The 13,190-nt window shown below is 43.0% G+C and overlaps 1 protein-coding gene and 1 long non-coding RNA gene across 2 annotated transcripts in view; both read right to left on the bottom strand.

The window, feature by feature from the left end:
- The window catches only part of Pde6c (phosphodiesterase 6C), a 35,128-nt gene extending 28,964 nt beyond the window's left edge, over positions 1–6,164 (bottom strand). Inside the window, exons 1-2 of the mRNA XM_090346925.1 lie at positions 5,685–6,164; positions 106–258 (exon numbers count right to left, since the gene is read on the bottom strand). Of these exons, the coding sequence (XP_090203051.1) occupies positions 106–258; positions 5,685–6,164 (633 nt within the window). The remainder of the gene's footprint in view (positions 1–105; positions 259–5,684) is intronic.
- On the bottom strand, positions 259–4,259 carry LOC150054058 (uncharacterized). Its single transcript, XR_016537915.1, has 3 exons — positions 4,243–4,259; positions 1,082–1,194; positions 259–311 (listed from the first exon to the last, which is right to left on the bottom strand). It is a non-coding gene; the product is annotated as an uncharacterized LOC150054058 (long non-coding RNA).
- Positions 6,165–13,190: the final 7,026 nt, after the last annotated feature.

Here is a 13,190-nt window from a genome sequence, read left to right on the forward strand (position 1 = left end):
TACAGAGGGCCAAGAAGAACAAGTTATGGCTGTGTCTCCTTCCTTTGGGTAGATAGCAAATGCGCATGCTTTACCTCTGACTGGCCTGCCAGGCCTTAGCCTTACCTCCTCATCCTGTCTGGAAAACTCAGATGCGCTCACTTTATTCACGGCCATGACCACCGCCAGGACCTCCTTGCCCACCACGATGGGGTGTGCCAGCACGTTTCTGGTGACGTACCCGGTTCGTTTGTCCATGAAGTCAGAAAAATGGCTGTTCTGAAGAAAATAGTCACATTGGCCAAAACATCACGGTAGTGTAGGAACTAAGACTTAAAAAAAAAAGTAGGAATTTCAATTCAACATGTCACTGGGTGATTACAACACATCTATTTTGTGTGTGTGCCAGTCCTGAGGCTAGAACTCCAAGGGCCTTGGCACTGTCCCTTAGCTTTTGTCCACTTACAGCTGGTGCTCTACACTTGAACCACACCTACACGTGGGGCTGTTTGGTGGTTAATTGGAGATGAGAGTCTCAGGGACTTTCTTGTCTGGGGTTGGCTTTGGCCCTTGATCCTCAGATCTCAGCTTCCTGAGTAGCTAGGATTACAGGCGTGAGCCACCAACACCCGGTTTCTTTTCTATTTTTAAAATAAAATTTCCTTTTCTAATTTTGTGTGATACTTCTTTTACCTGACATCATTTTCTGGACTTCACTCCAGACCAAGGCAGGTGATTGTGGACTCATCTTTTGTATGATCTGCTATCTATCCCGTCAGCTGAGCTCCACTGGTACCATTTTTCTTACTACAAACAATACCACACTTACCATTGTTGCTTTTGCTTTTACATGTTAAATTCTTAAAGCAGAAATCCCCTTTTGCTGGATCAACAGCTTATATGCACTTAAAAAAACATTAATTTTATGAAAGGTTGAAATTCTTACTTCCACTCACCCTGTGTGAGAAGACCACCAGAATTTCAAGCAGGAAATAAGTCACAACTCAGCCTCAGAAATCCTTGCAGATAAACCAGAGTCCAGACCTCACAACAGACACCAACCCATTAGGTGAGTTGTTCATGTGGAGATGGAACCACTCACCATGCAAATGTGAAATGCTGGGAGCATCACTGTGGCATCCAATCCTGGGCTCTTCTGTTTCTCTGGGAGGCAGCAGTATAAATGGAAAAGGCTCTCAACTCAGACTTCCTGGGCTGAAATGAGGCCCCAATTTACTAGGTCTGTGACCCTCACCATGGCATTTTTTTTGTGCCCTTGCTTTCTAATTGGAAAGAGGGGAAATGATACTTCTATCACACTGTGGCCTCTAGGTAGTAGAAGAGCCAGTACAGGCAGAGTGCTCAGGAGAATACATGACATAAAATAGAAGAGCAACAAATTTGGGGCTATTTTAAACCCTTTCAAAACTATCTTTTTTTCTTAGTCTTAGCTTTTCTAACCTAGTCACTGGAGAAACGAGATACCATTTACAGGATATAGGCCAACTATGACTACAAACTCCCTCTCACTTATCTCCCACCAAATGTCTCAGATTGCTTTCAATTCTTTCCCTCCATCTACTGCTTGAGTAGGCAGCTTGCATCCTGTTTTCTTCCTTCTCTCCCTCCCTCCCCCCCCCCTTCCCTCCCTCTCCCCCCGCCCCTCTCTCTGTCTCCATTACAGTATTTGATGGCCTTTGTTGACACTTAACTCCTGGGCACTAAACAGATAAAGGAAATTCTAGAAACATGTTCTCTGGGGTGGAGTCTAGCAGCTTCTCTTTCCAAATATAGTTCACTACACTGCTTCAAAACTTGATGCCATTTTACTATAGATTTTGGACACCGGATGTGTTCTTAATTTTCCTTTGCAATTTGGAGAAAATGGCTAACTTTCACATCTTTTTTTTTTTTTTTTTTTTTTTTTTTTTTTTTTTTTGCCAGTCCTGGGCTTACGCTCAGGGCCTGAGCACTGTCCTTGGATTTTTCTCAAGGCTAGAGCTCTACCACTTGAGCCTTAGCACCACTTCCGGCTTTTTTCTAAGTATGTGGTACCGAGGAATCGAACCCGGGTCTTCGTGCATGCTAGGCAAGCACTCTACCACTAGGCCAAACTCCCGGCCCTAACTTTCACATCTTAATGCTTGTTTATGATTAAATCTGAAAGTCTTAAATAAACCATCCATCAAATTACAGAGTAAGAGAGGTGTAGCTTTCTGGTGCTTTTATTGTCACTAGCTCCAACAGTCCTTAGTGAAGTTTTATTAAGTACATCTTGTGTTTCTCAGCTTCCCCAATTTTTTTTTTTTGGTTGGTTGTGGGGCTTGAACTCAGGGCTCGAGTCCTGTCCCTAAGCCTCTTTGTGCTCAGGGCTCATGCTCTAATACTCGAGCCTCAGTGCCACTTCCTGTTTTTGAGTGGCTAATTGGAGATGAGTCTCCTGGGGACATTTCTGCCCAGGATCATCAGATCTCAGCCTCCTGAATGGCTATGATTACAGGCACGAGCCACAGGGTTCCTAGCTTGCAAATTCTTATGACGGTCTTTCCTCAAAGAAGTTACTGGGCAAACGGAAAATATTGTTTATAGAGTCAGTGTGTCTGATCCCTCCTGGGCCACAGTGTAGATAAATCCTGACTAAACCCCCTAACCTTTAACCCTTGCAATCAAGAGGCAGAAAGAGAGGTAAGAGAAAGATCTAGGAAGGAGGAAAGGCAGCTGTCAACACCCAGCTAATTATTGAAAATTTCTACCTACTCCTAAACCAGTCAGATTCAGGAACCTGCTTGCAGTTAATAAATAGCTCCCCTCCAGCAGAACAACAGTTAGCTTGAAGAGAACACTTCCGTTTTACTGCTGTCGAATGCTTCCCTGCCTCTAACCCGGTTTAAAGAGACAATACTCATTGACCCTTTTTGGCCATCTCTTCCCAATCCCCAAATCCCAGCAGGTGACCATATCCCAGCAATAATTAAGTGAACATCTACTATGATATGAGCCAGGTACTTTATGAATCTTGAATCTGTATGTTTGGTTACCTCCTTTTTTGTGGTGGAAATCACGCAGTCACATACATGGTCACTAAGCCTCAGATATGGACCTGCAATCATGTCTGTCTGGTGCCCAACTACTTACCCTACATCATATGACTGTTCTGTGACTACCCAAGGTCAGAGTGCCAACTCTGTGTCTGTGTCTATGTGTGAGAAGTCTTCCCCTCAACCTGGGCTGGCCAGGTGATGCAGCAGCAAAGGGGAGGCTGCTTATCACGCTGTGCTCATCCTGCCTGACCTGAAGCACAGTTCCTACTTGAGAGATGGAAATGCAAATGGCCCCTGCTCCTACACAGGGTCTTTTCCAGAACCACAGAAGTTTAGACATGTGAAGATGTTTCATAAATTGCCAAGTGCAATAGAAAGGTGGAGAATGAATGTGAAATTTCACTTTAAGTGCATTCTTGTTGTGGATTTATTGCAGTGGCTAAAGCTTAAGCAAACTGCAAGGGAGGCTGGGTCAGTTGCTGCAAGCAGATTCCAGTCTTCTCAGTTGCTCACATGTCCCAGGGACTCTGGGGGAGATACAGCTTTGTCTGCCATAGGACAGGGTTGGGCTAGAGCCTTGCCAGGCCATTGTCTCTGATATTCCACATTACCTAGAACTTTACCCCATTCTCTGCATCTGCTCATTCAGGAGACAAGTGGTTTTCAACATTGGCTGGATTACCTGGGTAACTTGCAGAAACTCCAATGCTGTCCCAACCAGTCTGGAATAATTGGCCTACTGAAAATGTCAGCATCAGTATTTTTTGTTTTTGCCAGTCCTGGGCTTGAGCTCAGGGCCTGAGCACTCTCCTTGGACTTTCTCAAGGCCAGAGCTCTACCACTTGAACCTCAGCACCACTTCCAGCTTTTTTTCTATGTATATGATACCAAGGAATCGAACCCAGGTCTTTGTGCATGCTAGGCAAGCATGCTACCACTAGGCCAAACTCCCAGCCCAGCGTCAATATTTTTTAAACTACCAATTTGATCAGAATGCAGTCAGGGTTATAAAAGCACACGTCAGGGGATAGAAAGGGAGAGGAGTATTTAGAAGCAGCAGAAATAGAAAGCAAATAAGGTCTTGATTGCCCCTCTGAGCTCAGGAAGGCCTTACCCCCCCCACCACACACACACATCCTTCTGTCCTCAGAACAGAGGTCCTCATAATAAGGGAAATATCCTCTCTATCCTTGGAGCAATGTATAAGCCAGTCCCATTTTACCTTTTGAACAATTCCACGTAGTATTTTCTTCTGGAGAATTTATCTTAAACTCAGGGAAAAAAAATTCAAGGTGTTCTTTGGTTTTTGTTTTTGTTCTTTGTTGCCAATACTGAGGCTGGAATCCAGGGTCTCATGCTCTTGGTTGGTTTTTCACTCGAGGCCTGGTGCCCCACCACTTTAGTCACATCTCAGTTTCTGATTTGTTGTCATTGTTGGTTTTTTGTTTGTTTTCCTTTGCTGTTTGATTGGAGGTAAGAGTTTTTATAGATTTGTCTGCCTAACTGGCTTCAAACTTACATCCTCAGATCTCAACCACTTGAATAACTAGGATTCCAGGCATGAGCCACCCATGCCTGGCAGAACAAAAAATTCTTCAATGATTTTGTGATACTTTACTAATTTTGGAGATGGATTTCACTGGAGACTGGAAAGAAGCAAATTCCCATAAGAAAGAATCAAGTGTGAGGGATACAGCCCTAAGAACAGCTTATTTAAGGACACACTTCTTCCCATTAGCCAACTGAAAAAGCTGCAGTCACCTTAAAAGTAAGTGTCAAGTAACTTAAACCCTGAAAGCAGGAACTGAAGAACCCAGGATGCTAAGAGCCACAGAGCAATCCTTGTACCTAAGGGGTGTCCAGAGTAGTGCTAATGTGTAACAAACAGCTCTTTCCAGGGCTGTTCCTCCTGTAAGCAGCTTCAGGAGGTATTTGGAGATTATCCTCCTGTCTCCAGATGCCTGACTGTGAGCTGGCATGAGACCCTCCCACAGAGAGCATTTCAGTGCTGGCTCCCTCCCTGCTATTCGGTCCCAGCACTTGCTACCCCTCTCCTTTTGTTAATAGGAAATCGTAATTACTCGGTGGGGGAGAAAGGGCTGCAGGACAAGTCCAGGCATGCGTATTCAGGATTGTTGCCAAGCAAAGAATCATGAGTGATTAACATATTTTCCATTTTTCTAAAATGAATATGTGTTGTAGTGATAAGAAGAGTTTGGTTTTCTGTTTTTATAAGGATCAAAACACCACCTTGTGAGCCAGGCACCAGTCACTCATGCCTGGTATACTAGGTACTCAGGAGGCTGAGATATGGGGATTGCAGTTCAAAGCCAACTGGAGCAGGAAAGTCGGCGAGACTCTTATCTCCTATAAACTACTCAGAAAAAGCCAGACCTGGAACTGTGGCTCAAGTGGTAGAGCACTAACCTTGAGCAAAAGAAGCTCAGGACTGGCACACACACACACACACACACACACATACACACACACAATACTGAAATTCAGGTTGCACAGGGAACCTTGTATTTTTTCCATTGTATTCTTTCCACTGTACATGCTTTCCCCAGGCTTTAGCCAGACCTAGGCGGAAAGAATGACCCATCTTTCTCCCATGACCTGTCTATTCCTGCTAAGACCACTGCCCAGCCATCAAAGGCCACCTACCTTTTTCACATCTGGGATATTCAGGGCTTTCTTCGTGTGAGCAGCCCAACCCACTATTCCAATGTCCAGTGGAAACACAACTTCTCTATCAGGGGCCACCAGGTTGTCCTCAAACTTGGAGGTTGGGGTGATATCCAGCAGCCTGGAGGCCACCTCTGGCACACCATTGCGAGCTCGGCACAGAAACATGCTACAGCGGTCAGCCTGCAGCAGCCTGGCCAGCCTCTGCAGGGCCCCATGAGCTGCCAGTTCAGGGCTGCCTGCCTCCTCCTGCACAGACCGAAGAAGCTCCAGGCAGAGAGCGGACTCCTCCACCTGAGTCAGCTGGAGGAGTGACATGTTGGCCTGGCCTGCTGCCCTGTTGTTCTCCAAAGGTTCCCCCAGCACCTCTGCTTGCAGCTTCTTGTTGAAGTATTCCTTCACAAACTGCGGGTTCTCCTGTAGGTATTTCTCCACAGCCTCTTGGCTAATCTCACCCATGCTGTGGCTTTTTTTGCTGTGCTGCTGCTGCTCAGAGAGGAAGACCCTCAGAGCACTCCCTGGTGCAGAGAGACAAGAAGGAAATGCATTCTGGTCAAAAGTATGCAGGAAACCCTAGTTGGTAGTAGCTCATAAAATCCCCAAAAGGTAAAGCAGAAAGGTGGCTGGCTTCCTGACACTCTGGGGATGTGACAGAAGGCCCTGGATTATAGTGGCATTCAGAAAAGAAGGATTAAAAATAACTCTTTAGGATGCTAAGTCCCTGAGCATTATTAGCCCATAAGTCCTCGGCGCATGCCAGATCAACCCTGCAAGTGTCAGGCTGAAAAGTGCCTGCTGCAGAAAAGGTCACTGAACTGCTGATGTCCACAGCAAGGAAGAATTGTTGACATTACTTTAGCATGTGTTGGCAACTTGAATTGTTCTTGCATGGTAGCTATAGGAAGTGCTTGTATGAAGACCCTGAAAGTACTTGTGGCTTCTTTTTGTTTAGAGAGAGAATTTTTAATCAGCATTTGGTGGAGAAAAAAACATTTGACAACATAGTATACAAGTGAATATGGAGACAGATGCCCGTTGCTCTGAATATAACCCTAGCTACTCAGGAGGCTGGAGTCTGAGTATCATGGGTTTGAAGCCAGCAGAAAAAAAATCTGTTAGACTCTTACCTCCCATTAACTAGCCAAAACACCAGAGTCGGAGGTGCAGAGTGACAGCCCTGAGTGAATGTGAATCTATGAGTTCAAGCCCCAGTAGCAAAAAAAAAAAAAAAAACAACTTACCTTTTTCTAAAAGTCTTTCAAGAGTCTCATGCTCTACCGACTGAGCTAAAAAAAACATTTTTTAATCACTCATGTTGCTTGTTATACTCTTTCTCTAAAGTACTCATCTCTCAATTGCCCTCACTTTAGAAATCATGACTTCAGAAGTATTTTAAGGATATAAACCTTAAGAGATAAGACATGCGATAGGGAAGACAAAGAAAGAAGGATCGAAATCTAAGATCGCCAGGGAAAAAAATGTGAGCCCCTATCTAATTATTATTATAGAGGTGAACAAACATTTGTCTCCAGTCTAAAATTAATCAATAACACTTGTTAAAAGACATCATTAACACAAAGCGACCGGTGGAACTGCTAGCTGGGTTTTTCCTGCAAAGCATGTGTGAATCTTGCTCTCAAAAATCTGGACATCAAGTATTGTCGCTCCAAGGGAGTTCATTAAACTACTAACAGTAGCTGACCGGTGTGTTGCTAGGATCCTGAATGTCTCAGGGACTGCTGGCTTGAAAGAACACTTAACAGTACTTAGTTTTGTTTAATGTTCAGGTTATTAAGCTTTTACTTTTATTAAGCAGATTTCCTCAAATATTTTAACACCATTACACATCTAATAAGTCAAAAACCATAACTTCCTAAATCAAGTGTCTTGAATATAAAAATACCGATTTCAAACTTAATGAAGCTCCTTATGTGCTACAGTAAATCGACAAACCTAATAAGCCATATTCTCTTCAAAGAAAACCTCACACAACCTACTATCCTGACTAAATTAAGTCTTCATTTAAGTTTGTTTCTGAAAGAATGTTGTGTGGGTTTCACTGAGTTCTCTAACTTTAAAAAGTTTTTTTTTTTACATCATCAAAATTACAAGTTCTAGCTCATGAATTGAGAGATGCTCAGATGGAAAATGGTTTTCCCAAAGAAAGGTACTTAACTGGCCTTTGAGAACTATGCCAGTTGTCTGGTTGTGATTTCCTTGCTCCCTAAATTACACCCAAATCTGGTCTCAGGAGGCTCCTTGGAGAAAGACTATTTTCATTATAACATTCTATTGGTATCCCATTATAATTAGGACGTGTAGAATGCATTTCCCGAGAGAAGTTAAGTCAACTGAGTCTCCCCTCCTCTCAGACTACCTCATCTTTCATCACAATTGTGGATATTCTTTTCTACCTACATATTTTGTGATGATAATACAGGTCAGATTTCTCCCTAAAGCATGAGATATACCCACAATTCCCTGGTTCCATCCCTCCCTCTTTAAATTGGGGGGGGTATAAATTTCCTTTAACTTTCTGTTTAATATGTTGACATTTTCCAGACATTCTGTATCAATAGGGACATGTAATAGTTAATCCTGTATTACTAAAATGTTTCACTGCTAAGAAATGTTAAATATTTTTACCGATATGTCCATATACTTGCTAAGAACACATGCAGGAAACTGGAGTACCAATATGAAATCAGCACCAGTATCTGGATTTGCCTAGATGCATTTCTATCATTCCATGGAACCCACTGTTAAGCACAGTCTTGGCCAGATCGTCCATTCCTGGCATGAGCGATCATGGAAACTCAACTCCACTAGATGGGACTTTCAGATGGTAGCAACTGTAAAGGGAGCTTTCTGCTTCACATTGCTCTCAGAACCACTTCTCTGCCTGCATCTGTCAGGTGGTGTGATACACATGAATATTTTCAACTAGTTTGGTAAGGTTGATTTATAGCTTTGAAGCCACTGAAACACCCTAAATGGAAAAGTTAGTTTGACTCTTTCTACCTAAAACATTGGCTCAGTACTGGCCTTTCATTTTTCACCCAATGATTTTGGCATCTTTGAAATGCACTCAGAGGATAAATGCTGCCCAGTTTCCTTATTTTTCCCCATTTTTCTTGGCCCCTCTGTCAGCCTTGGAATGCAAATACCAGTTTGTACAAAATGGAATGGTTGGGAATATTTGATTTATCTTAGCCTAAGAACATACGTGGATCTTGCATGCGCTCTTCTTCCAACTATGGTGAAATACATTTCAGTGTTTTCTAGGGATTAATGACGTGTCTGTTGTTGTTAGTGTTGACATTAACTTCAGTCTTGGTGGCTTAACTCAGTGGTAATTTATTTCTCCTTTATGTAAATTCAGCTGAAGCAATTGGAGGTCTCTCCAGCAGCCACCAAGAGAAGAAAAGAGAACATGGCTGACAGGACAGGATGCTCTTATTGGATCTTCCCTAGACACAGGTCAGAGCCTAGGCAGAGTTTCATGGAGCTTCAGGAAAGGGTACAAAGGAGGAAAGGCTGGCAGTGTGGAGCCCATGGAAGGGGAGAGCAAGGATGTGATGAGAAGACACTGACAACTAGCCCTGGTGCTAGAGAGCTACATGCTGGTAAGTATGCATTAGCACGGTGACAGACAGCAAGTGATGAATTTCCATGAAGGAAATGAAACAGTATTTGTTAACTGAGCATCCAATGGTCTGGATGCATCCCTGGGAAAGAAGGGGAGGGGATAAGAGCTAGATACCACCATGAATAAAATATGATCATCTCTCTATCATAAATGGCAAGGAATGGAACCTTGTGTGAACTATATGATATTCATAAAATGGAACTTGAAACACAGTTTTACTTGTGAGCAAGAAAAAAAAGGAGAGAAAGCAAAGACGATATGGGCAAAACAAATAGTTGTTTCATTTTCTGATTAAACATTTTTCCCTGAAGGAAATTTGTAAAATACAAAAGGTATAAAGAAATAAAACTCTGTAATCCACTCTCACAGAGGTAACTACCCCTGTGAACATTTTTTCCTTTCAATATTACATATATATGCATATTTGAAAAGTTGTTTTTATGAGAATAAATTTCAGTGTACTGAAGTCAAAAATACCAGTTGACTTTGAATTTATGATTTTTAACCATGAAGAAATCTAAGAGAAGAGGCCAAAATAAACTTTTCCTTTGCTGGTATCTAAAAATCACCAAGGTTTCACTAAAAGAGCTGAAAAGGAAAGGAGAGGGGAAGGGAGGACAGGCTAAAGAAGGGAAGAGGGGGGAGGGAAACCCATGAGAGAAGACATATGGTTACACAGACTTTTTATTGTTTTTTTAAGAAATTTCCTAGTAGATTATGCGTGTACTGTTTCTTAGGCATGTCATCCCTTCCTTCACTTTCCTCCTCCCACAAATTGTAGAGTTCATTTTTTTACCTAGTATACATTGAATACATGCCTACATTTGCTTACCCTTCCTCTGTTTCTGTGCTCCCTTTGCTTCCCCCATGGAAAAAGGTAAAATCAAAACAAAGGGGAAAAAACAGGATTCCATTTGTAAGAATTTGTTTAGCTACTCAGTACATTAGATGTTCAGAGGAGTTATACCTTTAGATTCCTCCCCTATGTCTACCCACCTTTACTCCCCTTGTTTGTGTGTAAATGTGTAGAGCCCCATATAATTATCATGTTTATTTGTATTTTACATCTAGCTTCTACATATGGAATAAGAACACATGCTGTTTGCCTCTCTGAACTTGACTTACCTTACTTGACAAACTTGTTTTAGGTCCATTTATTTCCCTAAAAATGACATAACATGATTCTTTCTGAAGGATGAGTAAAATTCCACTGTGTATATAGACTACATTTTTTTTTAACTCACTCGCTGATGGTAGGGCATCTAGGCTATTGGGTTATACAGTCTTTTAAACACTTAATGAATAAATGAATACCTGTTATTGTGGAAATGATCACCACATACATGCATTGAAATCCCTACATTTATTCTCCCTAACAGGGTACCTGAGGAGGGCAGGAATGTATTCTGTGAGAATGTGTAGAAAGGGCCAGGGGGAATGAAAAGAACTTCCTCTAGCAGTGACAACTGTCCCAGAGCAGTTGTGTTTAGCCAGTTCTCCATCACTGGAGGAGCTGAGCAGAAACGGGAAGCTTCTGCTTTAGGATGCTGAGGATTGGAGCCAAGCATTAAGCTGGAGATGGGGAGACTCTGGAGACCTTTCCCACCCAGGGTACATAGGTACTTACCTGCACATAGGGTCAAACACATTGGTTCCTGTAGGTGAGAATCTATCTATAGCACACTTTGTTTGGGAATTATGGTTAGTGCTCCTTCTCTTTGTGTTCTGCATCCACAAATTCAGCCAGTAGTGACTCATAAATATCTGAGGACAAAATTCCAGAAAGATAAAAAAAAAAGAAGAAGAAGAAAGAAAAAAACAACAAGGCTTGAATTGGCTGGGCACCAAACACAATGCTGAATCCACCAAGCATGAAGTCACCTGACACATCCTGCTGTGGCCTCCGAAATCCCACAGCTTCTCTGCCTCTCTCAGGCACTTGTTTTATCTCTGTCTTGTTTGTGTAGTGCATAGTTTGGTTTATGACTGACATTGGTCTCTTGACATTATCCCTCAGGGGATTAGAATGAACAACTGTGTAACTAGCAGTACGCCATGATTGTATTTGAACACTCACATTTTTTGTCATTATTCCTTAAATAGTACCGTATGACAACTATTTCCCCAGTATATTCATCGTATTAGGTCCTATTGGAAATGTAGATGGTTTAAAGTATACAACAGGAAGTGCTTAAGTGATACACTTTATGTAAAGGACTTGGCTATCCTCAGGTTTTGTTATCTGTAGGGTTGTGAAACCAGTCCTCTGTAGCTATTGAGCAGAAAATATAAACATTCTTTTGTGAAACTAGCCCAACCAAATCTCTTCGTCAGCTCTTTGGACAGGAAAAAATGTATTTTCAAACTCTGGGGTAGCCAGAAATTAAACATATCATTAGCACCACGGAGACAGCTGGGTCTCAAATGGGGCCAAGCATAGAAGGTGGAAAGTAGAAGGAGAAAAGCAGGTAGGTAGTTATGTAATCTCAAGTACTCTGCAGGCAGACGCAGGAAGGTGACTGTGGTTTGAGGCCAGCTTCCTAAAAAGTTGGTGACACCCTATTTCAACCAAAAAAAGCTTAGTGCCATAAGTGCATTTATTATCTGAGCAATGTGGAAAGAGTAATAGGAGGGATCCTAACTAGGCCTGCCTGGACAAAAGTGAATCGCTATTTGAAAAACAAGGAAAGCAAAAAGGTATGGCTCAAATGGTAGAGCACCTACCTGCTTAGAAAGTGCAAACTTGCCAAAAAGAAAGAAAAAAAAATAGTTCAAGGGCTAGTCTGAGGACCAATGCTTATTTCTTGGTTTAGTTCCTTCTCTTTGCACGATTTCCTCCTCTTTCAGATCTGGCCAGATTCATCTCGATTCCTACCAACTTGGGCAATGGAGACAACTGATATTGTACAGAATCTTAAGAACAATGATTTCTTTGCCCTATGGCTAACTCACATCCAGTCATTTCAACTGCTTTCATCAGATTTCATCATTTAGCTTGGAATGAAGTGAAAACACTTGAGGAAAATGTGGCCTAATGTAGATTTAAAAAAAAAAAAGTCAACAGCCTTTTGGCTTATTGACCATTGACCCGTGAGATTTTGTTCACTGTCTTTTATCCACTCTTCAGTCAAAACACATTTCACTGCTGGGCAAACAGCAAAATTCGAATATGGCTTTGAAACTAAAATGTATCATAAACAATTGGCAGGTTCTCTGTTCAAAATAGGTTCTGGGGAATTGCAGCTCACAATATAAGTAGGCCACAACCACTCAAGCCACCCACTGAGGTGGCTGGAAATGTTTCCTGTCCTGCCCAAGCTTGCGTTTCTAGAGAATATTTAACCGGATTTGTTTTAGTTCTTCTACAGATGTTGAAACAAAAGGACAAATATTGACTCAGAGCACCAAAACTCTCCACAAAGAGTAAAAAGACATCCCTTAGAAACGGAAAAGCCACTTGGCCAAAATATTCCCAGACCCCTGCTCAACTGACCCTCAGAGGGTCCCAAGGGGCCAATCTGCCACCTGCAGGGCTTGGGGGCTCGCACCAGCCCCCCAGCACAAATTTCTTCTTCCTCTGGCCGCTGTGCCACTGAGCAGAGCCAGGAGCGCCTGGAGGCGGCCACCCCAGGCTGCATCTGGCCGTCGCTGGCACCAGGGCTGGGGCCAGCCTTGGGTCTGGGTTGGCACCCCTGCGCGGCAGCTCCCCCAAGTCGGGGTGCACAGAGGAGGTGAGGCTGGCTCAGAGACCCTCCCCGCTCCCGGGAGGCAGTGAGTCAGGGCGCGTTATGCAAGTGCCGGGCTCGGCCGGCCCCCTGGGCGCCGCCCCTCGGTCT

This window comes from Megascapheus bottae, chromosome 15 (assembly GCF_031878675.1).
Source record: "Megascapheus bottae isolate mThoBot1 chromosome 15, mThoBot2.hap1, whole genome shotgun sequence".
Classification (NCBI taxonomy): Eukaryota; Metazoa; Chordata; class Mammalia; order Rodentia; family Geomyidae; genus Megascapheus; species Megascapheus bottae.